Raw genomic sequence first — 17,854 nt, 5'->3', positions numbered from 1 at the left:
CATAATCTTGGTTTTCTTAATGTTAAGTTTCAAGCCAACTTTTGTACTCGCCTTCTTCACCTGCAACAAGAGGCTCTTTAGTTCCTCTTCACTTTCTGCCATTAGAGTGGTATCATCTGTATATCTTAGGTTGTTGATATTTCTCCCGGCAATCTTAATTCCAACTTTTGATTCATCTAGCCCTGCCTTTATCATGATGTGTTCTGTATATAAGTTAAATAGGCAGGGCAACAGTATACAGCCTTGCCAGACTCCTTTCCCAATTTTGAACCAATCAAACTGGTTCCGTGCCCAGTTCTCACTGTTGCTTCTTGACCCACATAGAGGTTTCTCAAGAGATAAATAAGATGGAAAGGAAAGTGACTTTGATGGGACAGGAAGATAAAGGTGATATATAAATATAGATAAAAAGACACACATAAATATAAATATATAGACTGATTGCATGCTATATTTGTGAAATAACTATATTGTTGTGATTGTCGATTGCTAGAATTGGATAGAATTGAAATAATCAATTAGCTAAGGAATTAATCACTTGATTGTTAAAGATATATAAGTATTTGTAAAGAGTGGTATTAATTGAGTAATGTCTTAAGGGTTTGGTTGGATTTATTAATATTATAAGAGCCACAGCAGATTAGAGATAGAGGACAGGGTGGCTGTTGATTTTGATATATCTTCCCCCAAATTAGGAAATAGAAAAGGAGGTAGTGGTGGAGGGAGATAGAGGGGGAAAAAGAAGGTGGAAATACCCCATAAAGAGTATTTTTATAAAAATCTGGTTCAATATGACAAGCATACTGAACTTAACAAAGATTAATGCAGGAAAGAGGGAAGCGCAACAGAGGTTAGGGATGTCTTCAAGCCCTTCTAGTCAGAAGTCCATTGATGACATGCTACAAAGGGAAAGGTCAAATTCCTTTAAAGATTTACAAGCCCTTCTGCAAAATATGCAAGAAGCAATGACTAAGAATCATGAAGAGATGAAGAAAGAGATAGGCCAAGTGAGAAATGATACTGGTAAGCTAAAGCATGGCTTTTCAACCGGTGGTACGCGTACCACTAGTGGTACACGAGCACCTGGCTGGTGGTACGCGGCATCGCCTGCCTCCTCACGCCGCCTCCCCCCCACCCCCACGCTCTGCTCCTTCCCAGCTCACTTGCTTCCGGAAAGCATGCTGCTTGGCAGTGGCCTGCAGGAACCCTACAGAGGGCACACGCAGGCACAGAGTGAGACCCTGCCCTCCCCAGGGACTTGTTGTGCAGCAACCGGATTGACTTCTGATCGGCACTTCTTCAGGGCACATGTGGCCGGGAAGGCGTGTCGGAATCCCAGGTACCGGTAAGACGATTAGCTTGCTCCTTCCCCATCGCCCGCCAGTCCCGTGAGAGCCCTGCACGAGCGTCTCGCCAGCCGCCGAACCCTGCCTGTCGAGCAGGAGTGGCCATGCCCTGCTTGCCCTTGGCCTCCTCCGCGGGTGCTGCTCTAATGCGGAGAGGGCGAGGCTGGTCCCCGTTTGGCCCGCCATCCCCGGGAGAGCCCCGCACGAGTGCCTTACCAGCCGCCAAACACTGCCTTTTGAGCAGGAGCGGCTGTCGAGCCCCAGGCTTAACAATCAACTGGGTTGGGGAGAGGGAATCCGTGCAGCAACCCAGCTACCTGGCCTGCCAGCTGCTCATTGGTCCGCCAATCAGCTGGGAGGCTGAGACTCTGGATTTGAGCCGCTGACAGAGCGCACCACAGGGAAGACGCGCCAAAGCTCGCCCCGGAGCCTCTGCTGCCGGAAGCCTACTTGCAAAAAGCAGGACAGGCGGCAGCAGCTGTTCACAACGCCGGGCAAGAGCAAGCAGGGCAAGGCTGCTATGAAGCCCCGGGCTCGAGAATCAACTGGTTGTGAAGGGGGAATCCATGCAGCAACCCGGCTACCTGGCCTGCCAGCCGCTTGTTGCTCCGCCGATCAGCTGGGAGGCTGAGACTCCGGATTTGAGCTGCCGACAAAGCACAGCGCAGGGAAGATGCACCAAAGGCAGCTGCTCATTGCTCTGCCAATCAGCTGGTTTGCTGTGCGGATTCCTCCCCACACATCCACCAAGTTGATTGTGGAGCCTGGGGCTTGATAGCAGCCTTGCCCTGCTTGCTTTTAGCTAGCACTGTAAGCAGCTGCCGCCGCCCCCCCCCCCCCGCTTTTTGCAAGCAGGCTTCCAGCAGTGGGAGGCTCCGCCTGCTTGCTTTTGCTCTGTTTGCTTTTGGGCAGCGCCATGAGCAGCCGCCGCTGCCCACCCCGCTTTTTGCAAGTCCCGTTATGCCGCCGCCGCAGGCTTCCGGCAGTGGGAGGCTCCGGGACAAGCTTTGGTGTGTCTTCCCTGCGCTGCACTCTGTCTGTGGGGGCTGCCTTGGGAAATGTGGAAGTGCAGTTGTGGTCCGGGACAGTCAACCGCTCCGAGCCCTGTTTGGCCGGCTTTGTGCCTCCGTCCCCCAAGAGCAGCTGATTGTGATTTGCTGCCGTGTGCTTCCCCAAGTGCGCCTCAGCCCCAGATCTCCCCCCACCGGGGACTCTGGATGCGTCTGCAGAAGGCAGCTGGGCGAAGGGTGCTTTGGCGTGTCTTCCATCCATCCCGTGTGAAGGGCGCCTTCCTGTCCCGTGGTCCACAGCAGCATTGTTGGCATGCATGGATAGACTGTGAGCGAATGCGAGGTGTTTATGTTGATGGAATAAAGCTTATTAAATGAGCTAGCAACCTCCGAGTATCGTTGATAGATCTTCCCTAACTTTCCTTGGGTGCTTCATAAAGAGTTAAGTGGGCATCAGGTTTCTTGGTAAAAATGGATTAGGAAGGAAGGAAGGAAGGAAGGAAGGAAGGAAGGAAGGAAGGAAGGAAGGAAGGAAGGAAGGAAGGAAATGACAGTGGGAGGGAGGGAAGGAGGAAAGGACAAAGAGGGAGGGAAGGAAGAAATGAAGGAAAGAAGGAAGGAAGGGACAATGGGAGAGAGGGAGAGAAATAGACAGGGAAAGAAAGGGAGAGAAAGAGAGAAATAGAGAGAGAAAGGGAGAGGAGAGAAAAAGAGAGAGAGAAATAGAGGGAGAGAAAGAGGGAGAAGGAGGAAGAGAGAAAGAAGGAGAGAAAGGGAGGGAGGGACAGAGAAATAGAGGGACAGAGAGAAAGAGAGGGGAGAGAGAGGGAGAGAGATTAAATTAGTAATATGGTGGTTAAGTGCTTGTCACAAGGTTGCAAAAGGCGATCACATGACCCTGGAACAATGTGACCATCATAAATATGAATTGGTTGCCAAGCATCTGAATATAAATCACATGACCCTGGGGATGCTGCAATGGTCATAGATGTGAAAAATGGTCACAAGTCACTTTTTTCAGTGCCGTCGTAACTTTGAACAGTCACTAAGTGAATTGTTTTTTCTTTTTCTTTTTTTTTTGGTCAAGTTTTTGACACCTTGCTGAGTGACTGGTGGTACTCGGACATTGCCTTATCCTAAAAGTGGTACAATGGGTGAAAAGGTTGAAAAGCCCTGAGCTAAAGGCAAAAATACAAGTGATTGATGGTAAATTTGAGGGGATCCAACAACAATTAATAAAAAAACGAGCAAAAATTACAGGAAATGGAAGTAAGAATGGAGAAGGAGAAGAAGAAAGTAGAGGACTTAAGTGAAACACTAATCTGGGGGAACAGACAGCTTGAAACAACAGTGATCTTCCTGGAAGCAGAGAAAGCCACCCACTATCTGCGCTTTCAAAACGTTAAGGAAAAAAAAGGTGAAGACCTGCTGGACATGATGGCATATTTAATGGCGAAAGCACTAGGCATAGGAAAAGATGAAATGTTGGCGGAAATAGATGAGACGTATAGGGTCCAAACTAATTATGCGAGGAGACATAATCTTCTGAAAGAAGTACATGTGAGATTGGTTAAAAAATCGACCCGGGATGAATTACTACATAGATCAAGAGAGGAGCTGCTAGACTATGGAGGACAACAAATAACAATTCTCAAACAAATACCTAAAAGAATGAGGGATTTAAGACGAGGCTACCAATTTTTGACATCGAAATTGATTATATTGTGAACTTTAGATGGCTAACTCCAGAAGGCATTCTAGTCACATGGCAACATAGAAGGTATAGATTAGAGTCGATAGACAAGGCCAAAGATTTTTATAAGCTCCACTTTAACAATGAAGATGAAGTAGAAGACCAAGATGGAGGGGACATAAGAGAAAGGGATGCAAGAAAGATGGCTATAGTAGGGAAAGTACTAGGAATAGAGGATAGAGGAAATAAATCTGGAGAGACTACAGAGAAATATGAAGGCAGAGACAAAGAAATGAGAGATCCGCACAACGAGAAGCACAAGACCCAGATAGAAGTAAACTAAAGGGAGATGAATGCAGGATTTTGTCACTTTAATATTAATGGTTTAAACTTGCCAATGAAAAGATGGAAAATCTTTAATAAACTTATTCGTCAAAAATTAAATATAATTGCAATTCAGGAAGTTCATATAAAAGAACAACAAAAATACCTGTTAGATCAACCAAAATTAGGAAATATATTTCTATCATTAGATCAACAAAAAAAGAGGAGGGTGGTATTATATGTGAATGAGAAATTGGTAGCTAAACAAATTTATAAAGATAGAGAAGGTAGAATATTGATAGTTGGGGTAGAAATAAACCATAGGAAAGTAGTGATTGCAGAAATATATGCCCTGAATGGAAACCAAGAACAGTTTTTTTAAAAGTTACATAATAAGATATGTGATATAGAGTACGATGAGATCTGTGTGCTAGGAGACTTCAATGCTATTATTGATAATAATTTGGACTACAAGGGTAATAAGACCAGGAAAAGGAAAAGAAGAACACTACCAAGATCCTTTTTCAAATTGGCCAAAGATCTAAATATCCAGGACATATGGAGAGAAAGGAATCGTGAGGCTAGACAGTATACATATTATTCTAATCGACATAGTTCATGGTCTAGGATTGACATGGTGTGGATGTCAAGGGAAATTAACTCTGAAGTCAAAGACGTGTGCATAGAGACAAGCACCTGGGCAGACCACAACCCTGTGAAATTTAGCTGGAAAGGGTCCAAAAAAACATCTAGATGCAAAGATCAATATTAAAAGAAGATGACTTCAGATTAAAGATGGAGAGAGAATTGGACTTCTTTTTTTAAAGAAAATAAAGCTAAAGACACCTCTATCCAAAATCATTGGGACACAGCTAAGGCTATTATGAGAGGAGTAGTTATAGCATATATGGCGAAAAAGACTAAGGAGAAAAATCAACAGAAAATGTTAGAAGGGGAATACAAAAGATTAGAAACAATACTCTAACAAGAACCACAAAAAAGAATGTAAAACAACAAATGGATTTAATTAAACATAAACTTAACATCTTAGAAAAAGAAAAATTAGCACAACAGATAAGATGTATAAAACAGAACATTTTCAAAAATGCAAACAAACCTGGTCGATGGCTTGCACACAAATTTAAAAAAACAAAAGGAGAAAAGTTGGATTAGTAAATTACGAGATGACAAAGGGAGAATACACTATCAAGAAGAGGAGAAAAAAATTATAGCCCAGGAATTTTATGAGGAAGATAGCCAGGAAAATGACGAGAAAGCAGAGGAATGTTTCAAAAAAGCAACACTACCAAAAGTTACAGTGGAAATTAAAAATATGTTAAACGAAGAAATTAGGATGTCAGAGGTGATAATGGCCATTAACAAAAAAAAATAACAAAGCATCGGGTCCTGACGGCCTCCCAATAGAAATTTATAAGGAACAACAAAACATTTTAGGACAACCTTTATTGGATGTGTTTAACACGGTCCTGGATGAAGCAAAAACCCCAAAGTCATGGTCAAAGGCGAATATTGTCCTGATTCCAAAAGATAACACCAGACCATATATCAATTCAAAACTATAGACCAATATCTTTACTTAATTCTGACTATGATGATGATGATGATGATAACTTTATTGTCACTTTGAATGTACACCAATCAGCATACATCAAAATGAAATTTCGTTGCATACAGCTCTCAAAGGGTCACCACCTCCGATATATACTCCTTGTTCGGGGCCCGCTCAAATTTCACATTGTCCATTTTAGTCTCTAGGGAGTGAGTGATGGCAAACAGGACAGATGGAAATGGGGCTCCATGTGGATTAGCCCTCAAGTTAGCTTGTATTCTGACAACCTTATCTTCTTTCCTTTTTCTGATCCTGACTCTTCCACCCTTTCCTTAAAGAGGCCTTGCTTCTTTTCGCCCCTGGAGCACGCTGCTGCCACCGCCACCAACTCCTCCAAAAGCCTCTCTCTCTTCCTCTGGGCCTGCCGACAGCTTCATCCAGTTCCTTCGCTCCATAAGCTCCAGGTCCTCGCCTCCTCTGGAAACAGCCCTGATTTGCAATAGAATCCATCACTGGGCCAGCAGTCAGAACTTGCTGCTGGTAGAACAAATTCAAACAGCGCCAACGACTTTTAAGATATTCACAACAATTATAGCTCAGCGATTAAAAAGGTTTTTTAAATAATTTTATACATGTGGACCAGAATGGATTTCTAGCCAAAAGACAAACTAAACACAACATTAGGATAATATTGGACACCCTAGAATATTATGAAATACATAGTGGACAACAAATGGCGTTATTATTCCTAGATGCCCAGAAGGCTTTTGATAACGTTAAGTGGCCATTTATATATCAACAAGTTAGGTATATGGATATTTGTGAAAAATTTATAAATATAATAAGGGCAATATATACTAATCAGGAAGCTAAAATAATAATAAATGGAGAAGCAACCAGGAAATTTCAAATACAAAAAGGAACACGACAAGGATGTCCTTTATCCCCATTACTATTTATACTGATGCTAGAGGTCCTAACGAGGATAATTAGGAACGAACCACATATAAAAGAATTAGAAATTAAAAAAGAAATTTTTAACCTTCACGCATTTGCAGACGATTTGGTCTTTATTATGGAGGATACACAACAATCGGGACCGAAACTGTTGGAAGAATTAGATAAATATGGAGAAGTTGCTGGGCTGAAAATAAACAAGGGTAAAACTAAAATGATTGTTAAAAATATGACGAATAAACAGAAAGAAAACTTGGCTAGGATTATGGATATACAAATAGTTAAGAAGATAAAATATCTAGGAATTACTATTACGGCCAGATGCACTTCAATCAAAGAAGACAATTATGACAAAATAGTGAAACAAATAAAAGAAAACCTGGAAAGATGGGGAAATTTGAGCCTTTCATTGTCATAAAAATGAATGTATTACCTAAAATCCTATTCCTCTTCCAAAATATTCCTATACAACTTGATCAAAAAAATTTTGGGAACCTGAACAAATTGACATTAAATTGTATATGGCAAGGGAAAAACCCAAGGATTAAAATGAAACATCTGCAGGATGTTAAAGAAAATGGGGGTTTTGGACTACCAGACTGGGAAACATATTATCATGCAGCAGCGTTAACTTGGATTAGAGAATGGATAATTTTAAAGAATAAAAGATTATTAACTCTAGAAGGCCACGATCTGCAGTTAGGCTGACATGCATTCCCATGGAATGAGAAGCAAGGGTTATATCAACATTTTCAAAACCATCGGATTAGACAAGCGCTACTTAAAATTTGGAATAAAATTAGAAAACAAAATTACGTTAAAGTACCAGTCTGGTTGTCCACCCTTGAAGCGATAGTCTACCCAAATTTGTTTAATTTGGAAAACAGTACTACATATAAGGATATTATGAATGAAATGGGAGAACTGAAATCTAGACAGGAACTATTTATTTATTTATTTATTTTATTACATTTATATACCGCCCTTTCCCTGAGGACTCAGGGCGGTTTACAGGGAGTTAAAAAACCAGCAATACAAAAGTTAAAACCAATTTTAAAAAAAATTAAACTAACCCTGTGCAATTAAAACCCCGATTAAAATAAATTACTCCTCAGCCTGGGCCCAAGAGCTCGAAGAGCCAGGTCTTCAGGCCCCGGTGGAATGACCGGAGGTCGGGGGCAGTCCTCAGCTCCACTGGCAGCTGGTTCCAGAGGGCAGGCGCCCCCACTGAGAAGGCCCTATCCCTGGGTGTCACCCGCCGGCAATCTCTTACCGGCGGGACCCTGAGCAGACCCTCCCTGTGGGAGCGCACTGGGCGAAGGGCATTTGATGCCGGCAGCAGGTGTTCCCTCAAATACCCCGGACCCAGGCCATGTAGGGCTTTATAGGTGATAACCAGCACCTTGAATTTCACCCGGAGGGCAACCAGAAGCCAATGCAGCTTGCGGAGTAGAGGTGTTACATGGGAGTATCGGGAGACCCCCATTACAACTCGCGCGGCCGCATTCTGCACCAGCTGAAGCCTCCGAGTGGTCTTCAAGGGCAGCCCCATGTAGAGAGCGTTGCAGTAGTCCAAACGGGAGGTCACGAGCACATGAGTAACTGTGCGTAGGGCATCTCAGTCCAGATAGGGACTCAACTGGCGCACCAGGCGAACCTGTGCAAAAGCCCCCCTGGTCATGGCTCCTATGTGGTCTTCAAAATTGAGTCGTGAATCCAGGAGGATGCCCAAGTTGCGAGCCCTATCAACGGGGGTAACACCTCACCCCCCATCGTTAGAGGTGGAATAATCTGGTTAGCCCGAGATGCCGATATGCACAGCCACTCAGTCTTGGCGGGATTGAGACGAAGCCTGTTTCTCCCCATCCAGACCTGAACCGCCTCCAGGCACCGGGACATCACGGCGAGGGCATCACTGGGTTGGTTCGGGGTGGAAAGAAAAAGTTGGGTATCATCAGTGTACTGATGATACCCCACCCCGAAACAAGGGATAAAACAAGGAACAACAAGGGATAAAATGGTGGGCTTACCTACAGATACAAACACGATATGGGAAAGATAAGAAAGAGTGTGGGATAAATATTCAAGAAACTGCATTGGATAAAATTTTATTGGGGCCAGATGAGAAACAAATAAGGAAATTGTATAGTTTGCTATTGGGGTACAAAATGTTTGAGGAACACGTTAAAGAACCAATGCTGATATGGGCTAAAAATTTGGGATATGGCATAGATTGTGATATCTGGCAAACTCTCTGGGATAGAAATAAAAAGATAACGCTGGCCTCAGCTTATAAAGAAAATTTATATAAAATGTTTTATCGGTGGCATCTCCCCCCAGCATGATTAGCCAAAACGTACAAGACAATATCCCCTAGCTGTTGGAAGTGTTCCGAAGAACATGTTTGGTGGTCCTGTAATAAGACACAAAAGTATTGGCAAAGGATTCGGACATAGCTAGAGGAAATATTAGGTCAGAGAGTCGAATGTAGACCAGAATTTTTCCTGCTTGGCATAACAAAAGAGAAACATAGCAAAGAAGAGTTATATTTAATAATACGTATCATCACAGCAGTGAGAATGACGTTCGCCCAAAAATGGAAAAACAGTGAAATACCGGAAAAGAGTGAAGTGATAAGTAAAATTTGGGCGTGTGCAGAAATGGACAAGTTAACTTTGGAAATTAAAAATAAAGGCCAGTCAGATTACTACAAAATTTGGAATAAGTTTTACTCATGGTAGGATCAGAAAGGAAGGTCACAACAGAAACACACAGGATGCTGATTTCACATATTATTAGAATAAGGTGGTCTTTTAATCGTCTTTTAAGATTTTGAATAGCTCAGCTGGAATACTGTTACCTCCACTAGCTTTGTTGTTACTCAGCTTTCCTAAGGCCCACTTCACTTCACATTCTAGGATGTCTGGCTTGAGGTCAGTGACCACCTCATCGTAGTTATCAGGGATGTTAAGCTCGTTCTTGTATAGTTCTTCTGTGTAATTTTGCCACCTCTTCTTAATCTCTTCTGCCTCTGTTAGGTCCCTGCCATTTTAGTTCGCTGATTCCTAAGATGTCGATGTTCAGTCTTGTCATCTCTTATTTGACCATGTCCAGCTTTCCTTGATTCATAGATCTTACGTTCCAGGTTCCTATGGAGAAAAATTCTTTACAGCTTCAGACTTTCCTTTCACCACCAGATACATCCACACCTGAGCGTCCTTTCGGCTTTGGTCCAGTCCCTTCATTCTTTCTGGTGCTACTAGTACTAGCCCTCTGCTCTTCCCCAGGTAGCATATTGGACGCCTTCCAACCTGAGGGGCTCATCTTCCACCATCATATCTTTTTGCCTTTTGATACTGTCCATGGGGTTTTCATGGCAAAGATACTGGAGTGGGTTGCCATTTCCTTCTCCCGCGGATCACATTTTGTCAGAACTCTCTGTTATGACCTGTCCGTCTTGGGTGGCCCTGCATGGCATAGCTCATAGCCTCATTGAATTACACAAGCTCCTTCGCCACGACAAAGCAGTAATCCATGAAGGGGATATATATGCATACTTGTCCTTTATCATTTTATCTTTACTTATAGCTTTCTCTAGCATATTAATTTTTTCCTAATGTTGTTTTCAGTGTTTAATCAGAATCCTGAAATCTAAGAATTCTGATATATGTCAGAAATTAGGAAATATAAGTCATTTTAGGATTTTTTTTAATGAAGAAAATTTCCAAAATTAAAGGAATAATTTCTATAAGGAAATAATAGAACTGGGATGATGATGATAATAATAATAAACCTTTATTGTCAAAGTACAACATGTGTACATTGAGATTAGCTGAGCTTCCCCCCGTTCTCTCTCCCCCCAACACACAGTGATGAAGCCCAAGCGGTTATATTTAATATAAAGAAAAGAGAGGCAAAACTGCCATTTCTGTCTTGACTTTTTGTTTACTTTTTAACTTAAAAATAAGGTAAGTACCAACCACTAACCTCTTCATTTACAATTATACCTCAGACTTGCAAAGACCTTTTAAAGGAAAGTGAGTGAGAGACTTTGGAAATATTTTAAAACCCATCTGGTTGAGGAAAAAAGGAAGAGAGTGAAAACCTTAGACGAGCATTTGCTCTTTCTTTAAATACTTTCTTAGGACAATCTGTTTAAATCTGGTAAGAACCAAATGCATTTAGTGATGCTTACTTCCAAGTGTGTTCAGGATTACAACTTTAACTGGAAAAATTAATACGTAATTATATATACAATTATAAATTGGCTATGGGTGAAATGAGTCAGAAACTTGACAGTATGTGTCAAATGTGCTTTTTCAAGAGGGTAACTGGACTTTCTTGTGCTTCTTTGAAGATCTTTTGTTCTCATCCAAGAAGCTTCTTCAGCTCTGACTGGATGGTGGGGAATGGAAGGATTTGTATTCCTTGCATTTTTTAGAGAGTTGTTGAAGCCACTTGGAGGTTTATTTATGTCTTCAAGATCACCTGAGTGTTGCAAATGGGTATGAAGCCTTCTTGGAATCACTGAAAGGACTGTGTTGTAGACTGGTGTTAGATGATGTCATATCCCTCCCCTTCTATTGAGGGAGGGTTGTTCAACATGTCAAAATTGACTATACCCCATAAATCTTACCACAGTTGACCTTGAGGACACAGATAAACCTCCAAGTGGCCTCAACAACTCTTTAAAACAATGCAGGAGGTTTTTAAGTATTATATTTAGCATGAGCTATAACAACTTTCAGTTGTGGCCTATATGTTTTTCATTTTCTGTCTGTTCAGGTAGTATAGTAGCAGAGAATATAACTTTTCTCATTATTTTTCCCCTTTTAGTTCAACATACACTTTTGCAGAGACAGTAACAGAATTTGATACGAAGAGAAGACCAGAAACTGGATTTATAGCCTGCATAATTCCCCGAAGGAGCAACGCAATGAAATTGCAAAGTAGATCTTTAAAATAGGCCTGTTGAAACATCTTTAGAAAGGGAGTGTGATGTTTTTAACCAATGAAAAATATTTTCCTCCACCATTTACCCTTTGAAGTTCAATTATATGCAGGGTGATTATTGTTTTAAAACATATTTTTATGGCATTTGTTGATTGGATTAAAGTTTTTTTTTCTCTTTTCGATATTTTTTTTAGCAAGAACCTTGAAAAGAGAGATAGGTGTACTTGTAAAATACCTTCAGGCAGGTTGTTCACTAAGGAAAGGTATATTGATTATAGATATCTCTGTGAAGTACAGTTTGTCTTTACATACTGATGCATATCACACCATATGGATAAGGCCAGCTATTTAGATATTGGGGCAAAGCACAAGTTTGCTCTTACCAGATGAGTAGCTCTTAATACAGTACAATTGCTCACTTCATAATTGAAGTTACGTGTTATAAATATGTATGAATCGACTTAGGGCTAAGTCCCCTTGTCCCTGAATCTTTAGTTTATAAATTTTTGAATAACCCTTTTTGCTTCTACATGTTCTTGATCACATTTAAAAAATTGGATATGGAGTTAAATGCCTTATCTGATTAGCAAACCTTTTAAAATTTTATCATTGTGTACAAGTACATAGGAATTAAAGGCATTAAAAATCTAAGTTGCCTTAAGTTTTGACTCAAAAATAATCTTAAAATAATCCTTATCTTGAACATGTTTGCATCTGAAGATTTATTACTTGTGTGTAGTAAGGCTATATTTCTGAGCTGCATGATGATGGAAATAAATATGATTTTATAGAACCCTATAGGCTATACAATACTTCCTTGAAATGGAATCCAAAACACTTTATAGCCTTAAGATCAAGTTTGCTTAGGGTTAGTGTGGGAACTGTTTGATATGCCATCCTGGTTCCTATTACCAATATCTGCCATTGGTAGCCCTTAATTAAATGTGAGGACATTGCCAAGCTATATAGTAGCTTAGGTTCTTAGGCCAATGATGACCAAATATGATATGGATATGGTGGATCCTGGATTTCAATGACATGCTATGTGCAACAATTATATTGGGACACAGCCTCCTCCCCCTTACACTGTCAGTTCAACAAGGAACCTCTTGGTATTGGGAAGTTAAGAATTTGTTAAGATTAAGTGATGGGAGAAACTCAGTGGGCTAAGCTTGCTTAGGTTTAGCATTCTGACTGGGAAATTTGGGGAGTTGAACTCCACGCATCTTAAAGTTGCCAAGTTTGAAAAACGTTGGTCAAAATTAACTTCCAATTCTGTGATTTTTTTAAGAATGATAAAATTGCACTATAATAATTCAGAGCTACCACAAAATTTTGATGACATTATTTTGAGGGCGCTACTTTGGAGAAATCATACGCAGTGGATGCTACTTGGCCATTTTAAAGTAACTTGTCGGAGTTGTTTACTGTTCCTTTCAGAGGGGGGAATAAAGGTGAGGAGCAGGCACATTCCTTGCTGAACTAAACTAAAATAAGCATTTGAACTAGTCCATAATTAGATCTTCTTTTGCCCTTTATTCCATAATAAAGTAACTTTTCAGTAATGGAGTTGCTGCTTAAAACTATTTAAAACTGCATGTGCCTCTATTTAAGAATTTACCTTACAGTTCAAAAGTGCCCTACTAGTTCTGTGCCTTGCATTTCACAAAGACGTATTTGTGCAATATTTTTCAAAAAATAGACAATAAACTTCAGTTGTGGATGCCTTATGTACAATATCTTGAAGTGCCAATATATGAATTGAGTAGGAATGTGAGCTGAGTGTTTTATATTGTTTCATTAAAAGGAGGTTTGGAAATGGTCACTGAGACCATGTAAACTGAGTTAAATATCCTACTATAATTTAAATTGGTGATAAACTGAAAACAAAAATGAGGGTATCATGTTATTTAAGGGGAACTCTTATTTCAAGTTAAGCATCTTGCCAAAGTGAATTAAGTAAATGTTGGCATAATCTGATATGTGTATTCATAGCCTTCTAGAAATGAATATCAGGCCAACTTCCAATTTAAATTAGATGCAGGTTAGCTGCATAAGTGATGCTGGATTTCTAAGTTGCCCTTTGCACTTCAATAAATGAAATATCAGTTTTCTGTCATGTGAATCTAGCATACATTCAACACCAAATCTTAATAAATTCAGCAAGAACCTACATTTTAAAGAAAAATGTGTGCATGAATTAGATGATTGCAATTAGCAATTACAATATTTTTATATACCGTGTTTCCTCGAAAATAAGACCTGGTCTTATTTATTTATTTGCCTCCAAAAGAGGCACCAGGTCTTATTTTGGTGGGATGTCTTTTCCACTCACCTCACAGCAGCAGTACCGACAGGCCCGCCCAGCCAGCCCACTTCTTCTGCAACTGAAGGAGCAGCTTCATTCTGCAGCTGAGAATGGAACGCTGGCCTGCATTTCGCAGTCAGAGGCCTTCTGGAAGGGCCTCTGCAGCTGAGAACTAAGCTACCGATTAAATCCATTAAAATCCATTCAATCTGGTGAGGCATCCATGGGAGGCCTGGCTGCAATGGTAAGATCTACCCACCCTCACCCTAGCTTGATTTTTAGGGTACACTTTGCCCTAAAACTGGGGCTTATTTTGGGGGTAGGGCTTATATTACACCCACCCCCAAAAATCAACCTAGGACTTATTTTCAGGGCAGGTCTTTCTTTCGGGGAAACACGGTAATCCTTATTTTGTGAACCAGGACTGATGCAAAAAATAATTGCTATTGATAAAGATATTTACATGTGTTACTGAACAGAAGGACTAATTCAAATCATAAATACACTGAACTACTTGTGGCAAACTAAGCATGGTTTATTGAATGGGCTGTCTTCATCTATTTGTTCTTCCTCACCCACCAGTGAGTGCAGAATTTAAATCAACAAATCAAGACATCTGTGAACTATTGAGGATGAGAAGAACCAGCAGATGTAATAACAATACTTTAGCCAGGAGTTCTCATGTTATTCCATTGTGTCCACACTTTGTTATATAAATAATGAGAACATGTTTGGAATATGCATTTAATAGAGTATCCTATACATTTTTAAAAAATGGAATAAATTTTCACATAGTACTTTACAGACTATTCCATGTAAATGTGCATGTGCAGAAGTGGCTGCTGTTCTGCATGTATTTGGATGTAAATACCATTGAAATAGATGGTATTGTTCTTTGGAAAAAAATGCATATGATTAGGCCATTAATCTCTTTAAAGCAAATCATTACCATGTGTTGACAATATGATTCATGTACACTATATGAAATATATAATTCAATATGTTTAATTTTTAAATAGATTTATGGTTCTTTTAGATTACGAGAATCTCTAAATATTTGGTAATTAAAACTTGTCATTTGCTTTTAATAAAGAAATCTAAAATTATTGTTTGCCTGATTATTTTGAGAAAATGTCATTGCAGGATAGAATTTTCTATTTTTAGAAGAGGATTTGAGATCTAGATCAAGTAGAAGTGGTTTATGAAATATGAACATTTGTTTTTTGACCAGATAGGTACCTGGATTCATTTTGATGAAAAGATCAAAGGCAGATAATGGAATATCCAGCACAAACATATTCCAAGATAAACACAGGGTAATTCAGATAGATTCAAGTCAAATATATTTGTATAAATGCAGCTACATTAACACAATATGTTTCTTCTAGGAATGCTATATTGAACAACTTTGAACAATATTTTGTTTACAGCAATGATTCCTTTGAGAAATTAGAAAATGGTATTACTTCTCAAATGTATTCACACTTAGAGGATTGTGAAGGCTAAGCAATCCAAGACAAAGCAAGATATTTATTTTTCATTTGATCATCAGTTCAAGGAAATCCTCTTATAGAAGATAAATCAATGCCATTTGACAAAGTAATTTTTGCAACAAAATGTAAAGATGTATGCAAAAAAGCTAATTATATGACGATGCTTCAAATTTAGAGCTTCCAGAAAAGGAATACAAGATGGCAGCAAAGGCTTGGAACTTTCTTTACCTCTATAGCTATTTAGTGGTCTAGGTTTCTGCAGTTCAGGTGTAGTAGCCCTACTAAATTGTGCAGTTTATAAATCATGGAAACTTGGTTCATGTTTGTGCTATAAATACAAGTAGTCCTTGACATACGACCATAATTGAACCCAAAATTTCTGTTGCTCAGCAAGATGGTTGTTGGGTCAGTTTTGCCCCATTTTATGACCTTGCCACAGTTCTTAGCTGAATCACTACAGTTGTTAAGTTGGTAACACAGTTGTTAAGTGACTGGCTTCCCCGCTGACTTCGCTTTCAGAAGATCACAAAAGGTATCACATACCCTGGGACACCAATCATCATAAATACATGCCACTTGCAAGCATCCAAATTTTGATTATGTGACCATGGAAATACTGCAATGGTCATAAATGGTGGTTTCGGGGTGGGGTATCATCAGTACGCTGATGATACCCAACTTTTTCTTTCCACCCTGAACCAACCCAGCGATGCCCTCGCCATGATGTCCCGGTGCCTGGAGGCGGTCCAGGTCTGGATGGGGAGAAACAGGCTTCGTCTCAATCCTGCCAAGACTGAGTGGCTGTGCATATCGGCATCTCGGGTCAACCAGACTATTCCATCTCTAACGATGGGGGGTGAGGTGTTACCCCCCCCCCCGTTGATAGGGCTCGCAACTTGGGCGTCCTCCTGGATTCACGATTCAATTTTGAAGACCATATAGGAGCCGTGACCAGGGGGGCTTTTGCCCAGGTTCGCCTGTCCACCAGTTGCGACCCTATCTGGACCGAGATGCCCTACGCACAGTCACTCATGCGCTCGTGACCTCCCGTTTAGACTACTGCAACACTCTCTACATGGGGATGCCCTTGAGAACCACTCGGAGGCTTCAGCTGGTGCAGAATGCAGCCGCGCGAGTTGTGATGGGGGTTTCCCAATACTCCCATGTAACACCTCTACTCCGCGAGCTGCATTGGCTTCCAGTTGCCCTCCGGGTGAGATTCAAGGTGCTGGTGATGACCTATAAAGCCCTAAATGGCTTGGGTCCGGGATATCTGAGGGAATACCTGCTGCCGGCATCAAGTTCCCTTCGTCCAGTGCGCTCCCACAGGGAGGGTCTTCTCAGGGTGCCACCAGTAAGAGATTGCCGGCGGACGACACCCAGGGATAGGGCCTTCTCAGTGGGGGCGCCTGCCCTTTGGAACCAGCTGCCAGTGGAGCTGAGGACTGTCCCCGACTTCCGTTCATTCCGCCGGGACCTGAAGACCTGGCTCTTTGAGCTCTCGGGCCCAGGCTGAGGATTAATCTTATTTTAACTGGCTTTTTATTTATGCAGGGACAAATATAATTTTTTCTAAATTTGTTTTTAACTTTTGTATCTTGGTATTTTAATCACCCTGTAAACCGCCCTGAGTCCTTCGGGAAAGGGCGGTATATAAATGTAATAAAATAAATAAATAAAAATAAATAAATGTGAAAATGGTCATAAGACTTTTTTTCAGTGGCCATAACTTTGAATGGTCACTAAGCAAATGGCTATATATCAAAGACTACTTGTATGCCAAATAAGTATAAATTAGTAAAATACTGTCCATTGTGCAGATGAAACTATTTAACTCTGGATTTAACTCTGGAAGCACTAACTATGCCTAGAATCTTGCAAGTGTGGGATAATTCAGCAGTTCTAAAGTTCTATATCAGGGGTGTCAAACTCAATTTCATTGAGGGCCGCATCAGCAATGCAGTTGCCCTCAGGGGGCCAGGTGGGTGTGGCCTGGGTGGGTGTGGCCTACTGGGTGGGCGTGGCTAGAGTGCGTATGGCCTACTGGGTGGGCATCAAGGGTGCCTATGGGGGCCTGGGCAGGAGTGGGACAGATCTGAGGGTCTTTGGCAGAAGGAGGGTCTCTGGGCCAGGGCCAAGGCAGTGGGGGCCGTTCCCTCCCTGTTTCCAGGATGGCTTCGCGGGCCACATGAAACCACTT

The 17,854-nt window shown here is 41.1% G+C and overlaps 1 protein-coding gene across 3 annotated transcripts in view; it reads left to right on the top strand.

Moving 5' to 3' along the window:
* The window catches only part of CD99 (CD99 molecule (Xg blood group)), a 117,886-nt gene extending 101,396 nt beyond the window's left edge, over positions 1-16,490 (top strand). The window contains exon 8 of one of the 3 annotated variants that reach the window (XM_083361533.1): positions 11,737-16,490. In XM_083361533.1, the coding sequence (XP_083217659.1) occupies positions 11,737-11,765 (29 nt within the window). In that variant the 3' untranslated portion in view covers positions 11,766-16,490. The remainder of the gene's footprint in view (positions 1-11,736) is intronic. The other 2 variants (XM_083361534.1, XM_083361532.1) reach the window with 2 other exon arrangements.
* Positions 16,491-17,854: the final 1,364 nt, after the last annotated feature.

This window comes from Vipera ursinii (genome assembly GCF_947247035.1).
Source record: "Vipera ursinii genome assembly, chromosome: 4".
Classification (NCBI taxonomy): domain Eukaryota; kingdom Metazoa; phylum Chordata; class Lepidosauria; order Squamata; family Viperidae; genus Vipera; species Vipera ursinii.
Note: the sequence above shows the minus strand (reverse complement) of the source record. Positions and strands in the feature narration are given on the sequence as shown.